At 48.5% G+C, this 27,895-nt stretch overlaps 1 protein-coding gene across 2 annotated transcripts in view; it reads right to left on the bottom strand.

The window, feature by feature from the left end:
* NAV2 (neuron navigator 2) overlaps positions 1-27,895 on the bottom strand; it is a 412,453-nt gene that overhangs the window by 17,589 nt on the left and 366,969 nt on the right. The window contains exons 21-32 of one of the 2 annotated variants that reach the window (XM_007457623.1): positions 25,086-25,109; positions 24,897-24,971; positions 19,988-20,071; positions 19,491-19,602; positions 17,797-17,942; positions 15,438-15,446; positions 14,861-15,033; positions 7,484-7,637; positions 6,290-6,452; positions 5,448-5,548; positions 3,202-3,297; positions 868-1,036 (exon numbers count right to left, since the gene is read on the bottom strand). In XM_007457623.1, coding sequence (XP_007457685.1) covers positions 868-1,036; positions 3,202-3,297; positions 5,448-5,548; positions 6,290-6,452; positions 7,484-7,637; positions 14,861-15,033; positions 15,438-15,446; positions 17,797-17,942; positions 19,491-19,602; positions 19,988-20,071; positions 24,897-24,971; positions 25,086-25,109 — 1,306 coding nt within the window. The remainder of the gene's footprint in view (positions 1-867; positions 1,037-3,201; positions 3,298-5,447; positions 5,549-6,289; positions 6,453-7,483; positions 7,638-14,860; positions 15,034-15,437; positions 15,447-17,796; positions 17,943-19,490; positions 19,603-19,987; positions 20,072-24,896; positions 24,972-25,085; positions 25,110-27,895) is intronic. The other variant, XM_007457622.1, reaches the window with a different exon arrangement.

Below are 27,895 nucleotides of genomic sequence, written 5' to 3'. Positions count from 1 at the left end.
CCTGCTGATGAGGAATGTTGGGGTGCTCTTAGAACACCTCCCAGTTAGGAGACAGAGCTTGCCTCAAACAACCCCAAAACTACAGTCAAGATTAATGCCTTACAGGGAAGAAATAAGATACCGTGAAGGCTGAGCTTAGGACGGTGTTTAGCAATCTCTTCTTTAAGTGGTTCATAAAATATAGGAAAAAAGGGGTTTTGCAGTCAAATGCATTTGTGTCAGACTGGATCACACAGCTTTTTTAACGGCGAGAGTCAGGACATTAAAGGACAGAGGCTTTAGAGAACCTGTATGGGAATAACGATGCTGGACTTATTTGGCCGTGAAACTCCCCCCCCCCCCCAAACCCCAAAATACTTTGTGAGTCTAAAGTTCCATAGAACTTTAACCTCAGGCGTAGCCTCTCTAGGTGATGAGGCAGCTGGAAGCTCGAACAGCATCGTGCGTGGGCAGGAGCTTCACTGCTCCCGCAGGGTGCTCCCAGCAACTCCTCTCTGGCCCACAGAGCATCGTGGTTTCCCATCTGTAGAATGGGACTGCATCCAAGGCTCGCCGGCGAGAGTAACTCACTGCTATCAGTGGAGTGGAGCGTTATATTAAGATTCCATCATCTCGGAGTCATAAGGCTAATGGCACCTTTTGTTATGTAATTTCAGCAATAAACAAAAATTATTTGTTTCCGACGGTGGCTGAAAAAGCTGAAGACTGTTCAGCTTGCTTCGGTAAGAGTAACTGTGGTGGACGGGGATCAAAATGCAACCCACATATACACGCACAAACGAAATCATGGCCACAGGTTCCCGTGCCAAGTCACAGAACAAAACCTACAATTCTGGAAGCTCCCACCACTGCAATGGGCTGGATTACCTTTGACGGCCACAGAGATGGTTGTGTTCTCTCCAACCAGGTAGCCACAGGGAAGAAGCTCGGGGGTCTCGGAGGTGTTGCTGCGCTTGATGTCCCCAATGCTGTAGCCGACGACACTATCAGAGTTCAGCCCCAGCTGACTCACGGGGTCGACGTGAATGACGTACTCCTGGGAAATATAAAATAAAGACCCCGTCAAAGATGTGGCGAAAAATCTGCCCAAGACTCCCGTCTTCACTGGGTGATTTACGATCATCTTCTCCCCTTTCCCAGCTGATGCCTGAGTTGAAAGCGAGCTGTGGAACGAGGGGCAGAAGAGCTGACTTTCTCTGGGGAGGATGCCCTCGTATCACAGGCCCCTTAAGGTACAGATTTATTCGGTTAGGCATTAGTCCATCGAGATGTCTTATTTAAGGGGAACGAGTGGGCGATTTGTAAGTTAAGATGGTCCTGAAGTAAGAACCAGATGTCTTATAAAGATCGCCGTTAGCTACCCCCCCGACGTAGGGGCCCGGTGCGACAAGAGGGATCCCTGCCGAGCGGGTTGCTGGTTTCACGCGGCATATGCTGGTCAAGCTCGCGATCTAATGGAGCGGGCATAATATCTAATGGATATAAATTAATCTGCTGACATACAATATGCACGACCATGAATATTATGTACTATGTAAAATTAATAAAATTTAATACGGGCTTTAACTTACCGTATGGAGAAATAAATGAGTGCACAATAATACATAGCATGTATATATGGATATTTATAGGCAGACACTAATTTAGTAGGGTACATGTACACGTACATGTATGATTTATGCAGTAAAATGTTTTGGGATAAATTATACTTTCAATACTGACATAGTACTGTAGGGTGATGGGAGGGTGGGGAAACCCTAACAAGATGGTGAACATTTAGTCTGGATGAACCAAGCACTGAAAAGTTAAGCTGCTTTTCCTATAAGTTCAGCTGAAGTCTTAAAGACACTGGGGCCTGTGAATGGTGCTGGAAAATGCATGAAAAAGTAATTCTGACAAGAAATCTCTCCACCAGCCCTTTCTTTTGGTTCAGGTCAAAGGCCATATAATGACAAAGGGAACAAAACCCCGGGCTGCTAGAAAAAAGCAGCTTAGAGTTTTAAACAAACAAACGTGTGTTTAATTTGGAAAGTGTTCCATCTTAGGTGAGTGACCGGAAGGTTTTAGGTCAGTGAACTTGGAACGAAGTCCATGGGCTCTGTGGTAGCCACACGACTGAGGTGGAATCCTGATAACAAGTCTCTACCTTTAATGGTCTCACTTCCTCACGTGTGACGCCTCACAGGCTCTTTTCAGCCCCAACTGTGGTCTTTCTAATCCAGGGATGTCCCAACTGCCCATCAGCAGAGATAAGGTTTCGGCTGGGGCAGCAGGCTTGGTCTGCTCTAAGCCATTCCTGTCTCTCACCCCGTCTCATTTCTACAGACTGGCCTGTCAAGATGGGAAGTGAGCTTGGGTCAAAGAACAGAATTTTCTCTCTGTGAAGCCACCTGAGTCTAGATGCTAGGAGACTAGAGTATACTAGTTAAAAGTCAGGTTTTGATGTCAGACCAACTCAACTAGACCAATGTGGTCTCTGGCACAAAAAATGTGGGCTATTATTAATACTCAGGGGATGTGATTAATGAACACTTCTGGTTATGACCTATTTCAGGTCAACAGAAAAAAATGTACCGAAAGCTTCTTTCAAATCACCCAGTACGTCAGGGTTCACCTAGATGCTCATTAGTAATTTCTCCTGTGGCAAACACCCACTCCAGTGATGTGATTAGAATGAAGAGAAAAATAACTGTGCCAACAGCCTTGACACCAGCCATGGATCAGAAGTCAATGTCACGCACAGCACAAATCACAGAGTCTGAAGTGCTGGCGTGGGACGCAGGGTAAGTTGGATCAAATCCCCCTACCAAAATGAAGGGTGGAAGCATGATGTCGTAGCCCCAGAATACACGCTGCAAAACATACTCAATAGGACACAATTCTAAGGTGAAGAGAATGCAGACATTAGCAGTTCACTGTGAGAGGCTCATATAATTCGCTCAAGACAGGGAAATGCCTCTCCGTGGCTGGCCAACCACTGCCAAGGGCAGATGAGAATAGTTGGTCCTGTTACCAGCCTATACTTACCATCCTCCTTCTGTTCCCCTGAGGGCCAGGGGACAAGTCCCAGCGACATAAGGATGTGGGAGAGGGGACAGGCCTGATGAATGACCAGGTTCGGGCCACAAACTGCCCTTTCCCTCCCGAGGCCCAGGCCCCCGCTCAGGCGCACTGCCGTAGCTGTCTTCACGAAGCACTTACTTTGAACAGCCGTCTAACTACCCCGTCGAGCACGTCCCACTTCGTCTTGCCACTAACTCCAATGCAGCCGATGAGAAAGAGGTGTGGTCTGGAATCCTAAGGGCAAGGAAATGTCCGCAGGTGAAAAACAGGTGGCTCCTTTCTGACTCAGGTTAGCAGAGGACTCAGATTGTCTTAGAACTCCGCCAATGGTTTGAGAGGGGAATAAAAGTCCTATTTGTTTTAACACCAGATGTAACTTGGACTGAATGTAACGGTCTTAAACACTTTCCTCCCCTACTGCTAAAACAGCAACCCGTGGGTTACGAAGAGAGGATCTCCTCTCTGGAATCTAGAACCTTCTACCGACTGTGCACCTCATATGGTGTGTAGATCACACATCCCTTGCGGGGAATGCTCTCCCCTCTCCTTTCTGCCATCTTTCCCTTTCCAAACATCGCTTACCAACTCACCTCTTCCAGGAAGCCTTCAATGATCAACCCACCAGGCTCAGAGCTCACATTGCTTCAACAGTTCTGTACACAACTTATATGATGATATATTCTGCACTTTCTATATTTAGGTATTTGTCTTATTTGTCTATCAAGTTTGTCTTCTTGCTTGATCTTAAATCCCTTCAGGATGTTTTTATTTTTCCTTTTCTTCTTTTCTGTTTTTTAATAGTATTGATTTCTTTTCTTGTAATTAAAAGTTGAAACATATCTAATTCAGAAAACTAGTAAAACTCCAGGAAATTCACCAAAAATCATCTTTCTTCTACTTCTTTTGCCTTTCTGCCCACAGGGCTCTGCACAGTGGGGGCTAACTGATCACACTGATTAAAGGAAACTAATAGAACATTCCATTTTGTTTGGTTTTAAAATATCTGACATGCTGATAAGAATACAGAATTAGGAGAGTGGAGGGAGGTGGGGAGAGGAGGGGGTGTATTTGGCGGTTAAGCAAAATCAGCAGAGGAAAGAAACAGTCTGGAAGTGAGATGATCTGGCCCCATCACCTCCTTACAGCCTTAGGTAAGTGATGCTTGGTCTTGGGCTTCTCAACTGTAAAATGGAGATGATAAAATCTGGGCAGCCAACCTCATCTGGATGCTGTGGTGATCCAGAACTAGACAATTTTGGAAAGTGACAGACTTCCGCAAAATGTTAAGATCTATCTGTTTGTGTTGATGATCATTAGAATAAAATGCCTTCACAGATACCACTTGCGTTTATTAACAGAATGTTACAAGAATGGACTTCCCCCTTGATAGTCTATCACTCTACCAGCTAAGCTCTGAAAATGGAACTATTTTATGGATCTTTCTCAACTAGATCATGCTCAGACCCCTGGCAGCTCAAAATCCTGGGGCGACCCTCGTCAGTGAGACTAGACAGCCAGCCACAAAGTAGAATCCCCTGGCAGAAAAGTCTGGCTGCAGACGCTTTGTTTTGATGGGCACTGCAGGCTCCCAAGCTTTCAGAGCCTACGATAGCGTGTTGGCTAAAATACTCAGAACTAACAAGCAAACAAAAAACCCTCAAGGGACTTACATGAGGGGCTCGGGAGGTCTTTTCCCACTTATCTGAGAGATGGTCATTCTCAGCATCCTTTAGATTTAATTGACGACTAAAAATCAACTTTGACGGTCAACCCTGGCCCTCACCCTAAAACAGTCTCTGACCGGCGTATGACCTCTAGACGCTGGAAGAGAACAGAAACTACTCAGAAAACTCAGATTCCCCAGCCTCGGTGAGTCAGGGTGCCCCCTGACCATCTTCACTGCTAGCCACCTGTGTGCTCCTGGGCTTGACCACCTCTATCTCCCAGTTTCTACTTGGTCAGCAGCCTCTGACGACTGGATTAAAACAGGTGCTCTTGGTCGGATGAATTTGGGTGGCTTACTTCTGTACCTTCTGTGCTAAATGTGCTTAGCTGCCTTTGAAGTGCTTTGGGAATATACTAAATTCAGAAAAGCTGTTTCCGACTGATGTTAGTGTTTAGTTAGATACTTGAAAGTGGTGCAGTGTGGACCATTTTTAGAACCCTTTACACACTTTTCAAACACGAGAGACAGGGAGGGGCCGTTGGCTTACTTTCACGGTGTCAAAATGCTGCTGGGGAGTAGGGTTAGTGAGGGAAAGCGTTAGTACTATTTCCAAATCACCTCAGGCTCTGAGGTGACGGGGCGTGATGATGGAATCACTATGCTAGGTAGCTCTACCTGGGGAAGGGACAGGCCAAGCAGGGTAAGGGATCCAACTAACCTCCTTCCACTTCATTTCCTCCTGAAAGCTGACAACTATCTTAACATGCCTGCCTCCTTCCTTCCGAGCCGGGCATTCACCAGTGTCATCCAGCAACATGTCTGCGAATGGAAAACATCAACAGCCTTAGGCACATGGGGACAGCAAAGCCGGCTTCCTGACACCCCCGCTGCTTGTCGGCACAGCAGCGGGACAAACCAGGTGTCGTGGTGCAGGGGAAGTGGGATGGGGGGTGGCGGGGGCAGAGGGCAGAATGCAGAACGCAACCACAGAAACCAACAGTGGACCAATCAAGGAGCCAGCGGCCTGACGATGTACCTTTGCCAAATGGGAGTGCGGGGGAGACTCGACCAAAACGACAGCAAGAGCAGCGTCACGGATAATAAATCAAAGCATCAACCTCGATATGCTTACACACAGATCTGTGTGATCTGCCTAGATCACATTCGCTAATTATCGAGCCAGCCTGAATCCAGCCCCAAGGCAGGAAGGTCGTAAACCAAGCCAGCGTCCCAATCGGCTACCAAGGGCAGGTGGGGCAGGGGGCGGGTGGTATGCAGCATACAGCTTGCAGGTCAGCCTCTTAAAATGGATCACACAGAACTCAGCATGGTGGGTGAGGGGAGCCAAGCTCATGGCTTGGCGAAGTTGGGGCGCTGGAGCAAAGCATGACAGCAGTCTAATGGCTGGGCTCATGTTGGTAGCAGACGCACACCCACACACACGTACATCCTAAGCACGCACGCGCCTGCTGCCTCTCCATTTGATCTGCTGATCTGCTCATCTTGGGGCTCTTGCTTAGAGACCAGAGTGCCAGCTGCAGGCCCTGTGACGCCACTCACCCAGGCTGCTGGACTCAGCGAGGTTCAGGCTGTGCTGGGAGAGCCCCATGGACTGCCTTGGGGAGGTGGACAGGGACGCCTGGGAGGGCGCCCGGCTGCAGCCACTGCCTTGAGACTCCGACTTCAGCCGGTCGTTCTCAGCTTTCAGCTTCTCTATTTCACTCTGCGAAGGGTAAGGGAGAAGCTCGCTTACTAGGCAGCTACAATGCGAACAAGCCTTTCCTGGAGGAGGGAATTGAAAGTTCCCTGCAGGGACCAAGTGCATATCCCAGCCACGGAGGCAGAGTAATTTATACCATCAGAGAGATTCAACAGTGGCCACTGCCTTTGCTGTATACACAAGACCTCTCTCTTTTGGGTTTTTTTTTTTTTTTTTTTTGGCTGTGAGGCATGTGGGATCTTAGCGCCCCGACCAGGGATCGAACCCGCACCACCTGCATTGGAAGGTGAAATCTTAACCACTGGACTGCCACAAGACCTCTTGTGGGGGGAAGTCCCCCCACAAGACCTCTCTGGCACAGGAGGGTCCGAGCGCTGGCCTTTGACAAGACCTCAGAAATGTTTCCCAGAATCTGGGTGGTAAGTGGAAAAAGTCTTATCTAAGAAGTTTGAAAACTCTGGGTTTCTCAACCCAGACCTTTACTGCAGGACTTCTCAGAGCCTTTAATAAGTTGGTATGCATTGTGAATCTGAGAGGGGCACAGAGTGTGCAACATTTCCCAAATATTTTTGATCAAGGAGCCTTCTTTTCACAGAGTTTCTTATGGAACGAGCGTTTCATGGAAACTCCTCTGGGAAACGCTGCTCTCCAGTGAAAGCCGATTTAGTAGAATCCACAGTGGTCTTTCATTCCATGAATACTTATAAAGAACCTACTATGTGTTAATAAGCACTGGTTCTACATCCAGAGAAAGGGATGCAAAACACAACAGCTCAGGGACTCAAATGCCTTCAATCCATGTCAAAAGGTGAGAGGGGCCGTAGGAACAAATCTATAGGGATTCAGATGAGGGCACTACACTATCTCTTCCAGCTGCAGGACTTGGAAAGGCCTGGCAGAGGAAGAAGCGTCAGGCAGACCCTTGAGGGAAGCCTCCAGTCTAGATGTGGAGAAGGCTAACCCAGCGGAGGGAGCGTGGCAGCAGCAGCTCCTCCCCGGGCAGCCTGGGGCTCAGCCGCACTGCCGGATCTCACCTGCATCCTGTTCATGGCCTCCCGCAGCTGGTCCAGCTGGTGTGCAGAGCTGAGGGCTTCCAGGCGGATGTCGGTCAGCTTCATCTCCTTGTCTCTCAGCTCGTTTCGGAGCTGCATGACCGTCTCGGCTTCACTATCCATGCACTCCGAGATGCTAGGGAAAGAGGAGTGTTACTGACCAAGGTGGCTCTGAGTTCAGCTCCTTTTAGCCCTCCACTGACCACCACGTCATGATCAGGTTTGCTAAAGAGTAACACCGTATAACCAGCTGCCCGGTGCTTCCCGGAAGTGACAGCTTCCCGGAAGTGACAATATCAAAAGCACCTGAAATTCACAGACTTTATTACTTCTCTACACTCTCTCTTTGCAGAGCTCTGGCAATCTGAATGGCTCCGGTATGCCTTTCAGCCAAATGCCAGTGACCTAGGGATAAACAGGAGCCAGCAAAAAGGGAATGGTAACCTTGGGGGTTTGAAAGCCTCCGTGATGTGTACACAGCTGGGCCCCTATAAAGATACAACATGGCCCCTGATAGCTAAACCCACTCAGAGAAATGAGGTCAACTGTCTGTTGTAAAGGCAGGCAGGGTCAGACAGCTGAGGGTGATTTTTATTTGCCAAAAAGGGGAAGAAACCAAAAGACACGGGTGGAAGATGCTAGTCTGTTTCTGGTCACATTTTAAAGCCCACTCCCCTAAAGGTGTCTAGAGAGAGAAACATTCTTTCATTCCCCCACCCCCCATACTGCTTAATAAGCCCATGGCAAGGAAGAGAAACATCTCAGGTAGTTAGCAGAGAGTGATGCGACATGAAAGCCGAAATTTTATCTGAAGACATGCAACAGTGTGGTGAGCTGTCCTTCCCCAGCTGGACACCAGATCAGGAGACTGTGGGACCCTGTGAGTCCCTCTGTCTTAAGAGGTGGACCTTCCAAGGCTGGGTTCCTTATTCGATTACTTAGGTTTGCCCTTCAGATACTGGCAAGTCAGCACAAACTGAAAGATCATAAAAGTCATGATGAATTGCAATGTTAGAAAAGATAGCTTCTATTAAAAAAAAAAAAAGTTCGGTTGATTTCAAAGATTATGGGAGCTGAGGTGTGGGGGTGATCCAGAAGAGAAAGCTTTGACATTTCTTGGAACTAAAACAGAAAAAAGAAAGGAAAAAAAGCCCAAGTTCATGAAGTTACAAAGCTGAAGCTGATTATCTCTGAACGACATGGTGAGCACGTGGTCTCCGCAGAAATAATCACTCGAGCCCTCTCTCCAGGACCCAAGTACTGGATTTGAGGCCAGACCAAACCTGACCTGTGAAACTGGGAGAGGGAGTGGAAATGTTAATTGCCAAAGGAGAACCATGATAATTGTTAAAAGAGATGTATTTCAGGGGCAGAAAGGACTAGAAGAAAAATTTAACGCCTGAACAGCCAAATCTTTTTGTGGCTATTTTCTTGACCTGCACCCTGAACTGTTTTGAGAGATACAAAATCATCTCCTATTTTAAAAAGTTGTCAGCATCCAAGAAAACTTCTCCACTTCAAAATCTGAAACCTCCAACAGACCCTTGAAAAATCTTATAATTATTCCCATTTCATACCTATGAGAAACTGAGGCCAACAGATTTGGGACTAAAAGGGCTAGAGAGACAGTAATGTCTTTAGAAATCAGATCCTCCTCTGCCCCTGCCAACCCCCCGGCTCTCTGTTCTTTGGATAGCCCGTGGTTTGCAGGGTTTAACTATACAGTCATACTTTCTTTGGTTTGGGAGGTTTTCGAGGGGAGCTTGCAAAAACTGGTTCTTTCTTGGGAAAGGACTGTGGTTTCTGGGTTTAAATGGAGTGTAAAGTCTGAACAAAATTCCACTGTGACATTCTGGTCTTAGCCAAACCATGTCCCGTATAGATCTCGAAGATTCCAGTTCACTGCAGAGAACAGTCAGCTTTAGTCCACGCTGTCTGTCTGTCACGAGGCAAAGGCGCTTTGCTCCGGTCTTCACGTGGCCTGTGCTTTTTCCCCAGAAAGCTTTCTCAGCAAGAGAGACAACATCTCCTTCACATCCACTTTGTGGAATTTATCACATGGGTTGCTTTGTGAAGCTTGGCCAAACAATGACTTTACAAAGGGAAGCAAACTAAAAGGAAGAAAGTCTGCCGGGAGACCAAGGCCCTCCCGTGTCCCCCACAGATGGGCCAGTTCTCAGAAGCACAGCACAGCGAGGCCGCACGGGGGGGGGGGGGGGGGGGGGGGTGGGGGGGGGGGTGGGGGTGGGGGTGGTGTGTGTGTCCTACAACAGAGGTGATGTTGAAAACAAGCCCCAGCTAAGAGTTAGTCCCCCCTGGGCCTACTGCCCAGGACAGAGCCTTCTCCCCTGGTTCTGCCGAGTCACTGATAATCACTCCCGGCATGGCCCCTGGCCCCCCTAGGACCAGGGTTCTTCTCTGCCTCATTTGTAGTATCTGATCACACTGATTGGCACATAATGTTTACTGAATACATAGACCACTGTGTCAGGCAGCTGTAGCATATTATTTAATGCACTACGTACACTACTAACTTTCGGGAAGAGACTACAATTATTTCCATTTTAAAAATGGGGAGGCTGAGACAGAAAGAAATTGACATGCCCATTAAAAATGTGAGAATCAGGGCTTCCCTGGAGGCGCAGTGGTTGAGAGTCCGCCTGCCGATGCAGGGGACACGGGTTTGTGCCCCGGTCCGGGAAGATCCCACATGCCGCGGAGCGGCTGGGCCCCGTGAGCCGTGGCCGCTGGGCCTGCGCGTCCGGAGCCTGTGCTCCGCGTCGGGAGAGGCCACAGCAGTGAGAGGCCCGCGTACCGCAAAAAAAAAAAACACTTGGGTCATAAAAAAAAAAAAAAAAAAAAAAAAAAGTGAGAATCAGAAACAAGTCTGATGGGTCTGCTTAACTCCAGGGCGCAAGCTCCTGAACTTCATCCAGTAGGCATGGATGAACACACACTGGTCCCCTCTATGGACCACTTACTGAAGCAACCTGATGTTAATTTTTCCTACTCAGCCCCTAACACTTAATTCCAGCATATTCATGCCGTCATGCCCAGGAGGCAGGGCTGGGGGCATACCTGACTTTACACACCCTAGTGTGGGAAACACTGCCTTCCTACACGGCCATTCCTTCTGCCCATGGGGTAGAAACTTTTCTGAGCCCTGATTCCTCTGCCTTTGGTTTCTTCTTTGAACGAACGCCCTCTCGCGTCTAGATCTGCACATTCTTACAAACCCTTCAAGGCTGGAAAGAAGCATTTGCTCTCTGCCCAGGTTTTGGAAAATCAGACCCAAAGCAAACATCTCTAGTGTGCATGGATGCTGTGGAATGTCAGGAAGGGGCTGCCGAGCCAAAGGGTGGGCCCGCCTGCCCCCCCAGTCCCTATGGGGAAAGTGGTTTGGGGGAGCGCTCCTGCTACAGGCTCCGGGAGCCCCGTAGGCTGAACGCATCGCTGCTTGGCCGCCCGGCAGCTTCTGGCCCAGTGACTACTCCCGCCTCCAAACAGTTTATTCTCTCTGCTTCTGGGTTTCCACCCACCTCGCTGGCTGCTCTGCTTCCTCTTCCTGAAGCTCAGATATGAGAGAGCCCCAGAGCTCAGTCCTTGCCCCTCTGCCTCTTGGCCATCTCCATTCAATCCGTTGGAGAATCCCTCCAGCTTCCCAGCTTTCGAAACCACCACTGAGGCCACGTCTCCCAAACCTTCACCTCTAGGAACTCCAGGCTGGCTGGTATCTCGACAGGGATGTCTCCTGGGCATCTCAAACTTCGCACAGTCAAACCAGAGCCGCTGATCCCCACCTGGCCCCGTGTGTGTCTCCCACTCATGCCAGAAACAACGCCACCACACACCGAAGTCCTCAAGTGGCAGGTCTAGGAACATTCAAGGACACTTCTCCTTCCCTCACAATCCACATCACCACGTGCCCTCAACTTTCCTTCCAGAATATATCCTAAGTCCATCCGGGACTCATCATTAGCATCAATCACTCATGCCACCTAATATCTGAATGCCCGCGAAACAGACCACCTACCTGTAGCTGTAGACTACAGCTGTAGACTGGGGGGCGGGGGCAAAGAAAAAATAACCAAGGAAAAGCTCCATGGCAGGTGGCGATATTTGCAGTGGTGAAAACTAAAATGGGAAGGGGGCTGTTGGGAGTGCTGGCTGGTGGTGGAGTGTTTCAGGCAAGGGGCCTAGGCCAGGCCTTACTGATGGGGTAGTAACACTGAGCAGAGGCCCGGAGGAAGTGGATCTCTGGGGAGGAGCACATGAGGCAGAGGGCACAGAAAGGGCAAAAGGCCCGGGGAGGTGGGGGTGTGAGTGGCCAGTTCAAAGAACAGGAAATGGGCCAGAGCAGCTGGTGGGGAGAGTGGCCGTCAGCCTCTTCCATGGTCTCCCTCCTCCACTCCTGCCCCTCTACGTCCCTGACCCCCTGAACGGAGACTCCCACCTTTGTGAAGCTAATTCAGATGATCTCACGCTCCTACTGAAAACTCTCCAAAGCCTACTTATTACACAGGAAATCAGCTGCAAATTCACCTTGGCTTCAAAGCCTCACATGTCCTGGGCCCCGCCTCTGCATGGCCGGCCTTTCTTCCCACCACTTTCTCACCCGCCTGTGACGCAGCAGCCAGGCTGGCTAGCCTCCCCTTTCTCAGACACACCGGGCCTGCTTCTGGGTTCTGTCCGGAGGGCTGCCCTGCGTGCTGGCAGGCAGAGTCGGCCACGGGTTTACGACGGCCCACCCCCTTCCCCTTCCGGGCACACTTATGTCACGTCTTCCCGTCAAGGTCGGAAGCCCTGCTCAGTGGACGGTGGGAAGAGGCCTGGTCCACGACACACGCCTGCAGGGCCTCCACACTCTCTCCCCTCCCCGCTTGCTGGCTGAACACTCAGCAGAGGACATGGGCCCGCGGGACAGAGGGAGCCTCGGTGCCGGCATCACCACACGGCAGGCCGCCTGCTGATGAGGGTTATCTGTGTTGGGTCTGGAAGGAAGCAGAGACCAACATTGGCAGGTAAAGGCGCTGACCTTTGCGACTGAGTTTGTCACAGCAGCTAGTGTTACCAACGAGAACTAACCAGGGGTTCTTCCTGGCACACAGATCTCGGCTGAAACGTCATCTCCTCAGAGGGGCCTTTCTGGACTACCCCGTCTGCAGTTGCTGCCAAGGTACTCTGTATCCCAACACACTGTTTCAGTTCCCAGCATGAACCCTTGGCACTATCTGATTCTTCTAGTTTATCCAGATTTATGTGCTTAATGCCCATCTCTCCCCCTGACATATAGGGTCTACACCGGAGCTGGGACTTGATCGTCTCGTACACTGTTGTTGCCGGAGCCAAGAACAGCGCCTGGCACGGAGCAGACGCCAGGAATGGAATCAGCTCTACCGTGTCACATCCCCGTAGTCCCTAATCCCCAGGGGTGGTTAATATTCTCTTCGGTCTCTCCAGAACCGTCTTGGGTAGTGTCCTGCTCATACAGGCTGGCATATGAGAAGTTTATACCAATACATAAAGAACAGATGAAGGGTTCCTTTTTCTCCTGGCCGGGAAACAAACAACTGGATTGAGATGCTCTGGGATGATGGCAGGTGAGTCACGGGCAGCTTGTCCTTTATTGATCTCTTGGGCACTCTTCAGGTCAAACAGGACTCACACTCCTGAACACTGGTCTAACCCTCACGCCAGCACACAGGGCCTCAGGCGGGCACTGCGCTCCAGCGCTTAGCACGCCTCTCCACCCCCCTGCTCGGGGTTTCACCCTTGCCCAGAATGGAAGTGCCCGTCCGCACGGCCTCCCTCTTACCAGGGTGCTCCCCGAGAGAAGAGGAGCTGCTGACCTAAGTAAAGCAGACACCCTGACAAGGCCATGCTTCACTGGTAGGTGGGTTCATAAAAAAGTCAGGGCTCTACGCTCTGTCTCCTTGCTTCCACTGCCTGTCTCGTGTGCGGTCCGGGCAGGCGACGTGCTACAAAGGCCTGGCCCACCCTCTCGCCCACGTTCCCTGCACCCATCTGGTGAGCTGGCTTTGGGGACACTGGTGCAGCCCGCTGTCTTCTGCGGGCGGGCTGACTGGCTGAGTGGACCTGGGGATGGCGCCAGACCTGACCTCCTGAGGTCGGAAGGAGGTTGCCCCGCACGCACGGGATCTGAGCCGGCCCTCACGAGAACCCAGTGATGCAGATCCCATTTTCACCCGTGAAGAAACTGAGGTGTCTACCACTACCCCCACCCCCTTGTCCAACCCTAGCTCGCTGGCTGTTCTGACCCCAGCCACAGCGGTCCTCTTTCCCCAGGCACTGTCTTATCTCACGGAAACTGCCTTTGCAGACCACTTGAGCTCTGGTTCCTCTTCCACTCCTCGCCTGGTTATGCCAAAGGCTCTGAGGGAACTCAGCCCTAGCTCTGACTGCCCTATTGCAGGGGCAATCCTTTTCACCGCTGCAGGGAGTCAGCTGTGCCACCTTCTGAGCAGACACCTGGGTCCCTGCCTGTCTGTCCCAAGCCATTCCTGACCTCTTTCTAGATTCTTGGCCTCATGTTTTGAGATGGGGCCCTGATGGAACAATGCTCAATGGGTGCTCGGTGGAAAGCACGGGAGGTTGGCTGGGCAAGAGGAGGCGACTCTTCCCTTCTATGTACCTCTCTGCCAAGGGCAACAGCACCTAAGCCAAGGCCAAGGGAGCAATTGCCTGTCTCACTCAACCAGCTGTGTTCCCAAAGGGCTCTGTACAAACTGACTCATTTACAATCGACTGGGAGAGCTCATGGTGATGAATCACTCGACGAAATATGGAGCCCTTTGGTAAAGTGAATCGTCACTGAATTGCTCTGTTTTTTTAAAGTCTTATTTCTGAGTGCTGACCTCAGAGAAAGAGTCAACACTAAATGTTGATCAAAGAAGAAAAATATAATCTCTCTAAGCCCCATCACCCAAGTGGAACCAGAATTTCAGCCCAAACTGCCAACACTTATACCATCATCTCCTTGTCAGAGCACAACTGGCTGTTGTGCTCTTCACATCCACTTATCTTGTTCAATCCTTAGGATAAGATAAGGAGACAACTATTATCCCAACTTGACAAAGAAATGGAAACAAAGAGAGGTTAAGCCGTTTGCCCAAGATCAGCTAATTATGCACACCGATGCCAGCAGAACAGAAACTCATTTCCTTTCTCTTTTAAACTCTCTGGTCCTAAAACACCGAAAGAATATGCACGGTCTTATGAACGCAAGACACAAAGGACCCCAAGGAACATAGCGGGACTCCTAGCCATTCCCGCTGGAGAGGGTTCCCAGGGGCCAAAGATGCCGTCTGACCTGAGTGACCGCGGCAGACAGAGACTTACAGAGAATTGGAGTGAGAGTTCCTCAGCCGGGGAGTGGAGCCCATGGGACCGTTGTGTGGTAACTTTGGCGAGGAAGGCAGAGAAGAATCCGTCATCTCCTCAATGTCTGAATGAGAGGATGCCGACTTGGGGGATTTCTTCTTCCCGAAGGCTTGCTTGAAGGAGCTGCGTAACTGAATACACAAGACCGTCAGCCTGGCAGGAGCTGAGGCCACCCCCTTAGGCCTCGGCAAAACGGAGACATGCAGAGTGAACAGCAAATTACTTCTCCCACGCTTTCCCCCCAGCAATGAAAAAGGTTCCCAACAGCTCTCTCCAATCAGTGCATTAAGGGAAGAGTTATCTGGTGTCGACAGCTCAGGGGACTGGACCTGTGGATAACATTCCATGCCTACTCTTGGCTCAAGACTAGATGCCAACAGCAAGACAGAGCCTGGCTCAGCAGATGGATGTCGAGAGGAGGAGGTGACACAGCAACAAAGCGGGGTGCTCAGACACGGTGATGGATGCGGATGAGGTTAGTCATATCAATGGATGGGTTAGCTTGGTATCTGATATTCACGTTGGTCTTGCTTACCTCATTGACCTGCCAGAGAAAACGCAAGCAAAAATGGGGAAGGGGAAGGAAAAAAGACAATTTTTAACAGAGAAAGCCAGTGACAGGGAAAGCTTCGGACTTTTCAGACATGACATGGCTAATAATAAACACCATACAGAGAGGAGGTTTCCGGTAGGATCAAGAATCTTTCAAAGCACTAAGGGCATCTTCCTCTATTATGGAAGGAGAGGAGGAGCGAGTCTGGAGGCCCCTACAATCCGAGCTCTGCAAGCTTCTCTCTTCTCTGTCTGGTTGAAATGACTGTCCCACCTTCCCGTACTCCTCACTCTTTTCTGGACTTTTATCAGTCGTCTCTAAGCCTTATTATTATTATCATTATTTTTTTGGCATGTCTTCTTTTCTTAGCAAGGGTAGCTTCTTTGCTGCACTGGTCCCAACATGGCTGCATAGCTCGTTGACATGTATACTTAGGAGCTGCTGCAGTCCTTCTGTACACGTAATATAATAAAAGCAGAAAATCAGCTGTCTCGCTTCTTGCTCAAAAAAAATGATACTTTAAAGAAGTGTATTAACCATATTGGGAAAAAGGAACTGGTATATCACAGATTCCCCAAACCATGAGACGGATCTGAAAATTCTAGTGAGAACATAAAGAATTTAAAGTGCGAGGTCTGCTCTGAAAGCCATGATAAGCATGTATTTTTCTAGGCCAAAAAGTAAAGTTTCATTTTGAAAAACGTCTCTTAAAAAGTAATTTCCTTTTTCTAAAGTCTTTTTCCTCCTACTGAAAACGTATTCTGGACATTTGCTTAGCCATTGTGAAATTCAGAAAATGGGCCATTCTGAAATAATGGGAATTGTCTCCCATCCAAGTTTCACCCATAACAAACTGCATGTCCAGCTTGTGGGCGAGTCTGGATCCCATTTCTCTCCCATTTCCTACTTATGGCCGTATTTCCAGACAGTAGTCATAGAAAGAGAAGGATTTGGTATACACCAACCTAAATCCTTGCCTCAACCTCTGGTAAAATGCTCGGCGTTAGAGCAGATGATAAAGATTAGACAAAATCAAGCTTTGGGATTCCCTGAGGACGCCAATCATCCAACCTCCCCAATTGCACTGGTAACCAAGAGTTGTCTTAAAATAAACAAGTTTTATTTCCTGAATTAAAGAAAATGGATAATCATGATCTTTCATAGAAAATAATTCTCATCACTTTGATAATGAAATCAGACCGTATTTGTCAACAGCACATTAGAAACAGAAACATGAGTTAATTCTGTTTGTTTAAGTCATAGCAAATGAGTTGACTAAAAGCCATTAGTAACATAAGGAAAAATTTAATGGGAACAATGAGAGGATCACACTGAACTGGCCTTTCGGCTTTTGCCTCCGATGCGAGTCATCAATAAGCAAAATGACTAAATCCTCGACTCCTCCATCAGGAGACCTCGCCACCCATCCAAGATAACACAAGATGAGGGGGAAGTGTATGGAATGAATGAGGACGATGAAGCTACTGTGAAAACACGATGCTGTCAGCATTGACGAACGGGGCCTTGCGAGTCCTGGCCAACTTCAGATCAACCTGGGGTGTCCCTGCACTGAAGTCGGCGAGCAGCAAACGTCTGTCAGAACTGACTGTCGCAGCCCTGACAGCAGAACTAAAAATTGGGTGGGGAGAGGGGAGTGGAATTTCCCAAGAAGAATGGGAAAAACTGTTCAAGAGGCCACTGTACAGAAGGCCAAGTAGCTCGATGGGATTATGGAAACATGGAGAAACACTGCATTGGACACTGGTTCCATTATATTTGCTATTTTGAGGTATGATCCCCCCCCCCCAATTTAGCACCATTCACTAACTGCTAACAACTACATTATGAAGCTTTTACTTACAGAAAATAGTCAAAAAATTTTCAAAGACAAGGGTGGGTGATTTAAGGCTATCATAGGCAATTATGTAAATAAACAGATAAGGACTGCGGGTTAACGATGGGATAACTAGTGATACATAGTCCAAAAACTACTTTGGAACTAAGGAAAAAACCACTTAAGAGTAACTTTGCTCTAGTAACCGGAACTCTGTGGCCAGCATATGCGGAGGAAGAAATGACACATATGAAATGAAAGATGAGTGCTTCACGTAGTCTCACGAAACAGAAAAACTACAAAGAGGCAGTTATTTCATAAATCCTAGGGTTTGACTGAGCACCACACTGATTTTGCTAGCAACCTGTCCACAAGCCACTTCTCTGGATTGACTCCCAAAGGTCTATGTTGTGAAGTTAAGAGCTAGCCTGGGCTTTATCTGGGGCACACCGTTTCCAAGCCTGACTCTGCTAGTGCCCACGAGGGTCTCTGGATGCACACACTTACCCAGTTCTTTCTCTTCTTCTTCTTTGAATCACTCTCTATGTTGCTGCCCACGCTGGAGTGACTGGTGGCACTGTTGATGCTGGAGACGCTGTCGGAGGAGTGCTGTCTGCGGATACGGAGGTCTGCGGACTGGGAGGTACCATTTCCTGGAGACCCAAGGCAGGACATCAGGAGCTGCTGGCTTGAGCCCCTTCCTTTGCCCCAGGATTTACACCTAAATCCACACACCCAAGGACTAGGAGCTATTTCCCATTAGACATCACCTTCTGTTCCGCGATGCTGGGTTTTTTTTTTAAGATTTTAAATTTTTTTTTTTTGGCGGTACGCAGGCCTCTCACTGTTGTGGCCTCTCCCGTTGCGGAGCACAGGCTCCGGACGCGCAGGCTCAGCGGCCACGGCTCACGGGCCCGGCCACTCCGCGGCATGTGGGATCTTCCCGGACCGGGGCACGAACCCGCGTCCCCTGCATCGGCAGGCGGACTCTCAACCACTGCGCCACCAGGGAAGCCCCCCCGCGATGCTGGTTTTAAGGTCCTTGGGTAGCTGAGTGCCACGCCCTCTTTGGTCAATTAAAGGAGGGCTCTCTCCACTTTACAAAACAGAAGTCAGGGGAGGCTTAGAGATCCCCCCACACTCACTCTTTTGAGCTAAAATGCGTCTGTGAGTCGTGGCAATAGTCATCTGTGTCGTGAGTGCCCCTCCTTTGCTCTCCCCGCTCCTCCCGCACCAGCCTTCTTTCATGCCCTTGGACATGCCAAGCCCACGTCCTCTCACCACCTTACAGGTGCCATTCTCTCTTCCTGGGATGCTCCTCTCCCTCTGCTCTGCCTGGCCAGCTCTTGCCAATCCTTCCCACGTCACCTCTAGCCTCGCTTTTCCAGGAGGTCTGACGTTTGAGATAACAGTGGTACCAGAAATAACACTGCCCAGAACGGTAGTGAGACCAAAATAAAGTTTGCAGACAGTGTTCCTCACGATCACAGAACGACCCTGACAGCCCGGTCTTTAAGAGCACTGGTTTCAGGGGCAGACTTGGGTTCTCGTCCCATTTCTGTTTCTCACACTCTGTGGCCTCAGGATGGGACTCTCGCCTCTAAAATTCAGTATTCCCCTCAGTACAATGCGGAGGACCAGCAGTGCACTGGTAAGCGTGTTGTGGAGAGAAAATGGAATAATGAAATAATGTAAACACTCAGCATAGTGCTTAGAACACAGTGAATGTTCCATAAATGTTAACTCTCACCATTACTTTTCTATCGGTTCTCTCAATATCATTTTCTGGACATAACTCCTCCTCATGCCCATATCTCCCCCCACCACCCAAGTAAGATACACAAGGACAAAGCAATCCTTCCAGAGTATTTTCCGGGACAAATGAGAGATGAACCCATTTCAGGCTGTCCCAGGTCAATATGTAAATATCAAAGCATTAGTGAAGTTAAGGCTATGAAATACTTTGACACTTTGCCAACAGAGATATATTTTCTTCCATTTTGAGATACATCAGAGAAGAAGATGAGCTGGAATAGCTGTTTTCCTAGAGGCTGGAAGCAACTGGATTAAGTGCCTTCTAGGACCTATCCGACTGACATGGACACCCACCCTCTGGCAGGGAGGTTTGCATCATATATTGTCAAGGGAGGGCTCCTAAGGGCACGCAGGGCGCTGGTCTGGGGCTCTTTCTCTCCCTTTACCTTTGCAGTTGAGCTCTGGGGTGTTAATTACCCCATTAATGGCCGCCTGGGCAGCTGCGTTCTGTTTCTTCAGCAGCTCAATGGTTTTTCTTAACTCATTCAGTTCTGAATCCTGAGGAATAGAAAAAAAACAGTGGTCATCCCCAAATCATTTTGTACCGAGTTCAGCTGAAGGATAACTTAGCGTCAGCTTAGAGGAGGGTAGAGAATGAAGGAGCTGCAGGAAGCCTTTGTCTCAAACATTAGGTGGAATCAGGTTTTAATAGGCACGTGTGAGTGCATCAACGCAGAAGGACTCAGATCTGTTGCCGACGCAGCGAACCGCCACTCCATCTAGGTCATATTTTCACTCAGCAGACCTATTCTTTCAGATTCACTTCCAACAGTCCAACAAGCACACTAAAATCTATACAACTCTCTGGAATGAAAGAGAATAATGTTTTTAGGTTTGTTGTTAATTCCAAGCAGGGAGGGAAGAAGCATTCTTTCTGCTTTACCTTCTGCTCAGCCGTCATGGTTAAGCTCTGGAGCCTGATTGTCATGTTTCCAAGACTCTGTTCAAAGGCCGCCACAAGGTGAGCCTGGAGGGGACAGACACATTTCCCTTCAGCTACATTATCTTGCACGGTAAGGAGTGCCTAAAGGGTGCCACCCCTGCACCGGCAGGCGGACTCTCAACCACTGCGCCACCAGGGAAGCCCTTCTGCGGCCTCTTGAGCTCCACCCCTCACCACTCTCTGGGATCCAGTGACTCTAGGCTTTCAGGTCCTTCACGCCCCGTGCTTCTCCCCACCGTAGGGCCTTTCTGCATGCTTTCCCCGCTGCCTGGAATGCTGCCTCCCTCCCAACTGCCTCCCTAACTGATTTTTACCCATCCTTCTCAACAGACCTCAGCGCACGCCTTCAAGACAGCCCCAGATTGGGTTGGTTCCCTCCTATTCCCTCTCACAAGCACACTGGACTGCTGATGTACGCGTTGTGGTATCACAGTCAAAAACACACACACTCTTGCGATTGCTGATTTACGCCAGTCTCCACTACACTGCAGGATGACCTTTTGTTCCCCAAGCACCAAGCTCATAGTAGAGCCTCACGTTGAGCGCGTTTGTAGGAATAAATGAACCAAGTGGTCGGCAGATGTTGCTTGTTATGATCCTGGTTAATAAAAAGCCACCGAAAGGGCCATCTGCTACCTCCTTAGAGAACCTGCCCACTGTTTTCCCTGGAGTTATGACTTTCCCTGGGGCTCCCCTGCACTTCTGTATCCCTGTTAGAAGACAGCATCAGACACACCATTATTTTACAGTTTACAAAGACAGTTTTAAAAATGCCGCCAATTACAGTTGAAATATGCATCCGATTTTCAGAGACGTGAAAAACATGAAAAAAATATATACCATAGAACTGAGAAATGTGATGCTCCCCTATCTGCCCCTCTTCAAGGGCAAGACGCAACTCTGTGTCCCAACACTAAGCCTTTTTCCTTCTTCCACAGAGCAGTGGGTGAAATATCATTTAGCTGACCTAGGATCCTGATAATATTGTTAAAACCAAGAATAAAGAATGGACAACTCATCTAATCCTACTGGACTCAGTTTCTTCATCTATAAAATGGAAGCAATATCTAGGTTCCTCCCAGGGTGATTGCGAGCACTGAATGAAACAACATAGTTGAAAATGACCTATAAACTGTTAAGGAATTGCAAAACACAGGAATGACTAGGGACTGCAGGGAAAGGAAGGGGTTTGGGACTGAGAAAGTGACAAAAGATACTATGAGAACACAGGTGTGGAGACATCAAGAGAGGGTTCCAGGAGCGGGGTGGGTCGATACACAGAAGGCCACAGGAGGAATCAGAAGGACCAGCAAGATACTTGAGTCTTGGGAGAAGTGAGATCTGATGGTTCTGGAAACTTCTAGAGGAAAAGGTGACTGACGCACAGAGTGAAGAAAACAAGGGTGGGAGAGGAGCCGTCACCCTGTGCTGTGAGGAGGGTCAGGGTCAGTGGACATTTCAGTCTGAGGAGGAGAGACTTGACGGGTGAGTGAGAGGCCTCGGTTACTGGACTTCATCAAACAGGGAGATGGAGGATAAGACAGCTCTAGGATCAACTGCTGAGTCTCTTTTCCATTGGCCGTAAGGAACTGGCAGGGAGCAAGGGCACTTGAGATAGAAATGTTAAGTGGACTGGCCAGCTTCTTTCTGATCGCACGCTCTCTCTTTATTAAAAATAATTGAGAAAATGCCTTTGCATTTTAAAATAAAGAGCTATGCTTTAGTTTGCCGGGGACAATGTGGCAGAACAAAAGCCAACCAATTCAAGACATTCACAAAGTGAATGAAGCCAGGACATGGATGTGAAAAAGAATGACTGCTACCCTTGCATTTCAAAGGAATGACAAGGTCAAATCTAAATGACAGAATTTCCATTTATTTCAATTCTCGTTTGATTGCCCCAGGATTCTATTTGTGGGCGTTCAAAATTTCTCTTCAGTTAAAAACAAAAGCGAAAACCTGACCCCATGAAGACTGCTATCAAGAGAGTGTTTTTGCAACTCAAGAAGGAACCACGTTTGCTCTGAAGAACCAGAGGATTGCATTTTGCTGGTGAGCAAAAGGACTGACTTTGTGTCATGATCTCGATTATGAAAATGTGGGCCAGGAGGCTGGTTTAGAGCCGCACAACAGCCTTCTCAGCAAGCAGCAATCTCGTATTCCCAGGAAAACAAACACAAGTGGTATAAAAACACTCAGAGAAGGTGGCTTTGAGTAGTTTGTCCTAGAAAAACAAACACAGCTTGGCCTGCAAGAAAGATGGCAGACAGTAAAACACGTTAGCACGGCTGGCGGTTTGTGGCAAGACTAAATGTTTACTTTAAAACAATACTGGGACTTCCCTGGTGGCGCAGTGGTTAAGAATCCGCCTGCCAATGCAGGGGACACGGGTTCGAGCCCTGGTCCGGGATGATCCCACATGCCACGGAGCAACTAAGTCCGCGCGCCACAACTACTGAGCCTGCGAGCCACAACTACTGAGCCCACGTGCCACAACTACTGAAGCCCATGCACCTAGAGCCCGTGCTCTGCAACAAGAGAAGCCTCAGCAATGAGAAGCCTGCGCACCACAACGAAGAGTAGCCCCCGCTCACCGCAACTAGAGAAAGTCTGTGCGCAGCAACGAAGACCCAACGCAGCCAAAAATAAATTAATTAATTTAAAAAAAGAAAAGAAAGAAGAAAACAATACTGGATTCAATGGCTTTTGTGAAGAGCAAAATGTACTTCTGAAATAATAATAATATGTGAGAGATCTCGCTCTTCTCGATCAGAGAGGACAGTTCCAAATGGCCCAATGTAAGGTCCCTTGGGGAAGCATGAGGTCACTGGAGGAATTAATCCAAGTTCATTGATAAGTAAATTACTTACTATTTTTTCATTAGTAAGGGGCAGCCACTGGCAGCTGTAATTCTTAACTAGGGGAGTAGCTCCAAATCACTTGCTGTCAAACCTCACATGTTTCGAGGAGACCCCTGGCTCACCGGGTCTGAGGTAGGTGCTGGATTCGAATGCATGCATCTGGTTACTGAGATGAAGACTACCCACAGAAGAATACCTCTGCCATCTTAACTAGGCTCTAAGCCTCAAATTGCAGATCTAACATCAATTTCTGATCTTCTTTGGATAGAGTTACCGATGGAGGAAGAAGTCAAGAAAATAAAGGATTATAAAACACACAGTAGGGCTTTCCCTGGTGGCACAGTGGTTGAGAGTCCGCCTGCCGGTGCAGGGGACACGGGTTCGTGCCCCGGTCCGGGAAGATCCCACATGCCGCGGAGCGGCCAGGCCCGTGAGCCATGGTCACTGAGCCTGCGCGTCCGGAGCCTGTGCTCCGCAACGGGAGAGGCCACAACAGTGAGAGGCCCGTGTACCGCAAAAAACAAACAAACAACAACAAAAAAACACACAGTAGCCTAGTATATTAGGGTTTTGAAAAAAAAAACCCAAAGATTTCCAGAAATGTAAGAGAGCTTGGGAGAATGAATAGTTATGGGTAGTTACCAATTATTGAGCATATTATCATCAAGGTCAAGCACTGTGCTAGGTACTTCATGTGCAGACTTTAAAGTGAAATGGAAAGTTTCCTTGAGTAGACTCAGGCTCAAGCCAGGAGTTATGTGGGCAAAAGCTGCAGATAAATATTAATTACTTTCCTGGTCCAAAGAAGACAAGCTTTTGAAGTTGCTTTTCATTTTAACAGCATGCTGGGAGTCACGCAGGTGGCTTTCTGACAGGCTCACACACACGGATATGTGATCTCAAGCTGGGTTGTGCGCTCCCAAGCAGGAAGCCCTGACTCTGAGGCATCTCAGCACCTTCCAAAACCTCAGGCTCTGCCTTCTGAGCCTCAGCCCTCGCCAACTCATGGCTCTGCGGGCTCCTTTATAGACTGATCTGATGGGGTAGGAGATCTCTGCCTCTACTCTGACCCCTCACATCCTATAACCACACCACAGTTAAGAAGCTGACTTAACCACCTAACAGCTGAGAACCTCCATGATGTGGCCTGACCCTTGCCTTTCTCCCTCCTTTCCACTTCCTTCCCTCCTCCACCCCCGCCTCTTCTCCACATCCAAGCCATAGATTCTAATTACACTGAGCTATTTGTAGTTTCCAAATGCACTGTGGGCTTTTGCACGAATTACTCTTTGGTTAGAATGCTGTCCTTCCCATGCATCCTCCCCTACACAGCATTCATCAGATGTCACCTCCGCCAGGAAGCCTTTCCTGACTTCTTCCAGCCCCACCAAGACTGATCTAGGTGCTCCTCCTATATATTCCCGCAACCTTCACCCTTTATTGCTATCACAACAGCTATCATGTTATAGCAAAACTGTTTTGTCTCTCTGCTGTACCAGACAAAGAACACTAAGATGACAGTGATTGTGCCTGCTTTGCTGTTGAACCCACAGTACCCGGGGCATAGTTGGCACTCAAACAGTTGCTGAACTGAATGCCAGTTGGCAGTGCCTCCTGAACACATACTTGTGTATATTATAATTACAGAGCAGTCAGCTATTTACTGTGGAGCCTTAGATTTTTTTTTTTTTCTCTTAAGATGAAAATTTTCAGAAAGTGAAAGGGAAATGAACATTTCTGAGCACTTAATCTATTTCAGGTACTGATCACATGACACCCCTGAGAGCTAAACATTATCATTCCCCAACACACAGATGAGCAAAGGCAGGCTCAGAAGTTAAAGAATTTGCCCAAAGCACAATGCCAGTAAGTGTCAGAGCTGACACTCACACACCCACGATGCTAAAGTCTATGTCCTTTTTATTATACCACGCTGCTTCTATAATGCTCAGAGGTAGCAATGGCTACCGCCCTGGGTCTGTACTCACATTTGCTGTCAGCTGGGTGGTCAAAGCGGAGACCTTCTCCTGGGAGGCATCCAGCTCCCGCCGTAGCTTGCGAATCTAAAGATAACAAGGCACAGAGTTACTTGCTTTGGGAGTCTACTTACAGGATGAGCTGGGAGAAATAATTGGTAATAGCGAAAGACGAAATCCAACTAGCCAACTCCTCCTTACCTCTGACTGGCATTTTTCTTCTGGCTGTAAAGAAAAACACGGAAGAAATTAGACCAGTTGAGGAACTAAGAACAGTATAATCCTGCCTACAGGGAGTACCACATTTGGACACTTAGAGCAGTCTTAAAGATTTATTAGTTTCTTTCCTGACGGACTTTTCTGGATAAAGTGGTTCAATTAATATGCCCAATCAGAAAGGCCAAATATGAACAGCGCATTATTTTAAGAAACGAGAAAGAATTAGGAAATACGCTCCTGTTTTGGTTGTGAGGAGCCCCCTGTCCCCACGTGGAGATGACGACAGGGAGAAGCTGTGATGAGAAGGGGGTACACTAGGGCAGAGTTGCCAGATTTAGCAAATAAAAAAACAGAACACCCAGTTAAGTTTGAATTTTTTTTAGTTTAAGTATGTCCCATGCAATATTGGGGACATACTTATAGTAAAAAATTATACGTTGTTTACCTGAATTTCAAATTTAACTGGGCATTCTGTATGTAATCTGGCGATCCTACCTGGGAGGCAGGGAGGACGGCTCATAGATTAATTCTGCCCCGTTTTATCCCTCCCTCTCATCTCCCTAGGGCACTGAAGCAGCAGGTCAGGAAGGTTCCCGAAGTGAGGGGGGCTGGGAACCCCTGTCAGCCAGCCTGGTGACTCCCCAGGTTGTAAGGATGAAGGTGGCCTGTCCCTTCCTGCTGCTCCATCTCTAGTCCCCCCAGTTACCTGTGACCCTGGGGAGTAAAGACGAAGCCTGTAGGCCCTCTTACCGGCAAAGCCTTCCATACTGGGCGCTGGGTCTGGGTTGACACAGCAGTCGGCCGGCCAGAGACTACGAGCTACTTACCTCTTCCCATAGGGGGAGCCCACATGGGTTGGGGGGACCTGCAGCAGGGGGAACTATTCTTTCTCTCTTCTGGGGTTCCCGGGGGGGTGGTCCATAAATGAAGAAACCCCCAACCCTCCCCAACTGCCCCCGCAAACACACCCTTTCTTGGAAATATTGGAAGTGTTCCTGCCCTTCTCTCCACACCCCACCATTTGCACTTCACTGGGGTGGAACAGTGACTTGGGAGCCAGGTAGGTGAGTGAAAATCAGGAAGGACCCTATTTTGTCCTTGAGTCCTCTATGTGTGTCCTAATCCAATTTCACTAGCGATAAACCCATTCTTGTAAAAAGTCAGCATCTGGTTTCTGGTTTCTATTTCTCGATTAGTTCAGGATGCAGAGGGGTATGATTCATTAGGCCCCGTAGTCCCTATATCTAACAGCTGGGACAGGTGGGTAGCCCTTTCCTGTCGGACCGCCCTTCACGTCCTGCTCCTACCGCCCGCACTCCTGATCCTGCCCCAGAAAGCCCTCCCTCCAGGTTGGCTTCTAACAGCAGTAACTAATTGTTAGGTACACTGGGGCCAAATCAGTTAATCCTTGCAGTGACTCCACAAAGTAGGTTTGTATTCCATCTGAGGCTCAGAGAGGTTAGATATCTTGCCTAAAGTCACACAGCTGGACAATCTCCCCATCTAAGAAACACTTTCAGGAGAAGGTTTGGAGAAGTCCTCAGGGCTTACTCTTCCCTCTCTGATAATATTCTATTCTAATCTTCTATCAACAGCCTTCCTTGGGCGGCTGCCACTGTCTGTCTCTGGGGTTGGAATCCTGTTCTCAACAGCAGCCTGGAGAAATCATGTGTTTTGTATCTTGCCCCAGCTGCTGCTGCTCTTCTGTACATCTGGGAACTCCGAGAGAAGCTCCGGGCCTCTCTCCACTAGGCAGTTCCCCTGGGAACTCAACTGCTGCTCCCTACCAACCAAGAAAGCAAATCTGATGCCAGATGTGGCCTCTTCAATTTTTTTCTACTCCGAGGGCCGGCCATGACCTCTTCATGGCATTTGTTTAGCATCAGGCTGTCTTTTCTTTCCTTTGTAATTAAAATTACAGCAAATTTCAGCCAGAATGAACATTATTGAGTATCTAAGAATTACAGGGATTTCAGCGGGGAGAAAGCCTATTATCATCCAATAAGAGCCTTTAAAACACTCTGGTCTTAAACAGACTCTTTGGTCTGGGTTGGTGGCAACTTAAGAGACTCCAAGGATCTCTTTTTAGACAACAAATACGAACTTATTTGCCTTTTCATTTACAAAGGCGCCTGAGCATTTGTTTCTGAATTTCATCATCACCAAGGAGCTAATAATAGATAAGGGACCACACACCACTGCTTGGTGGTAGCAGAGTCTAGCCAGACTTGTAGTTTTCCTTGGAATTAGCATACCACTCCATCATGAAAATATTCAAAGGTTAGAGTATTTTGTAAAAAGTCTGCAAAAGCAACTTACATTCTCAGAGGAGGCACATATAAAGAACAGTACATGGCAAGCTTTGACTCACTGACTAGTGGAATGTCAGAGGTTGTAGGGACCTAGGAGACCGATTGGCCTAGCTCCCTGAGGCCAAGGGCAAAACGGAGACCCCCCCCAGAATAAGGAGGTAATTTGTCCAAAGTCAAACAGGAAGGGAAAAACTATGACTAGGCCTCGGGTCTCCTGCTATCCAGATAAACATGGAATTCAAAATTATTATTATTAGGTCTTTGGCAATTTGTGGATTTGTATCAACTCAGAAAGGACAATTTCAAATTTCATGAAAACACGAACTTCAGGTCCACACACCTAGAACAAGAGCTACTGAAAGAGAGGCCTGTAGCCGTAAGAACTCCCGGTGGTTGGGGTGAAGGGGAAGCAGCCAGGAACTGCAAGTGATGGTTTCCTGCATCTGAATTCTCACAGGTGGAGGAGCTCGTGCTCTTTCC

This window comes from Lipotes vexillifer, unplaced genomic scaffold (assembly GCF_000442215.2).
Source record: "Lipotes vexillifer unplaced genomic scaffold, Lipotes_vexillifer_v1.1 scaffold505, whole genome shotgun sequence".
Classification (NCBI taxonomy): domain Eukaryota; kingdom Metazoa; phylum Chordata; class Mammalia; order Artiodactyla; family Lipotidae; genus Lipotes; species Lipotes vexillifer.
Note: the sequence above shows the minus strand (reverse complement) of the source record. Positions and strands in the feature narration are given on the sequence as shown.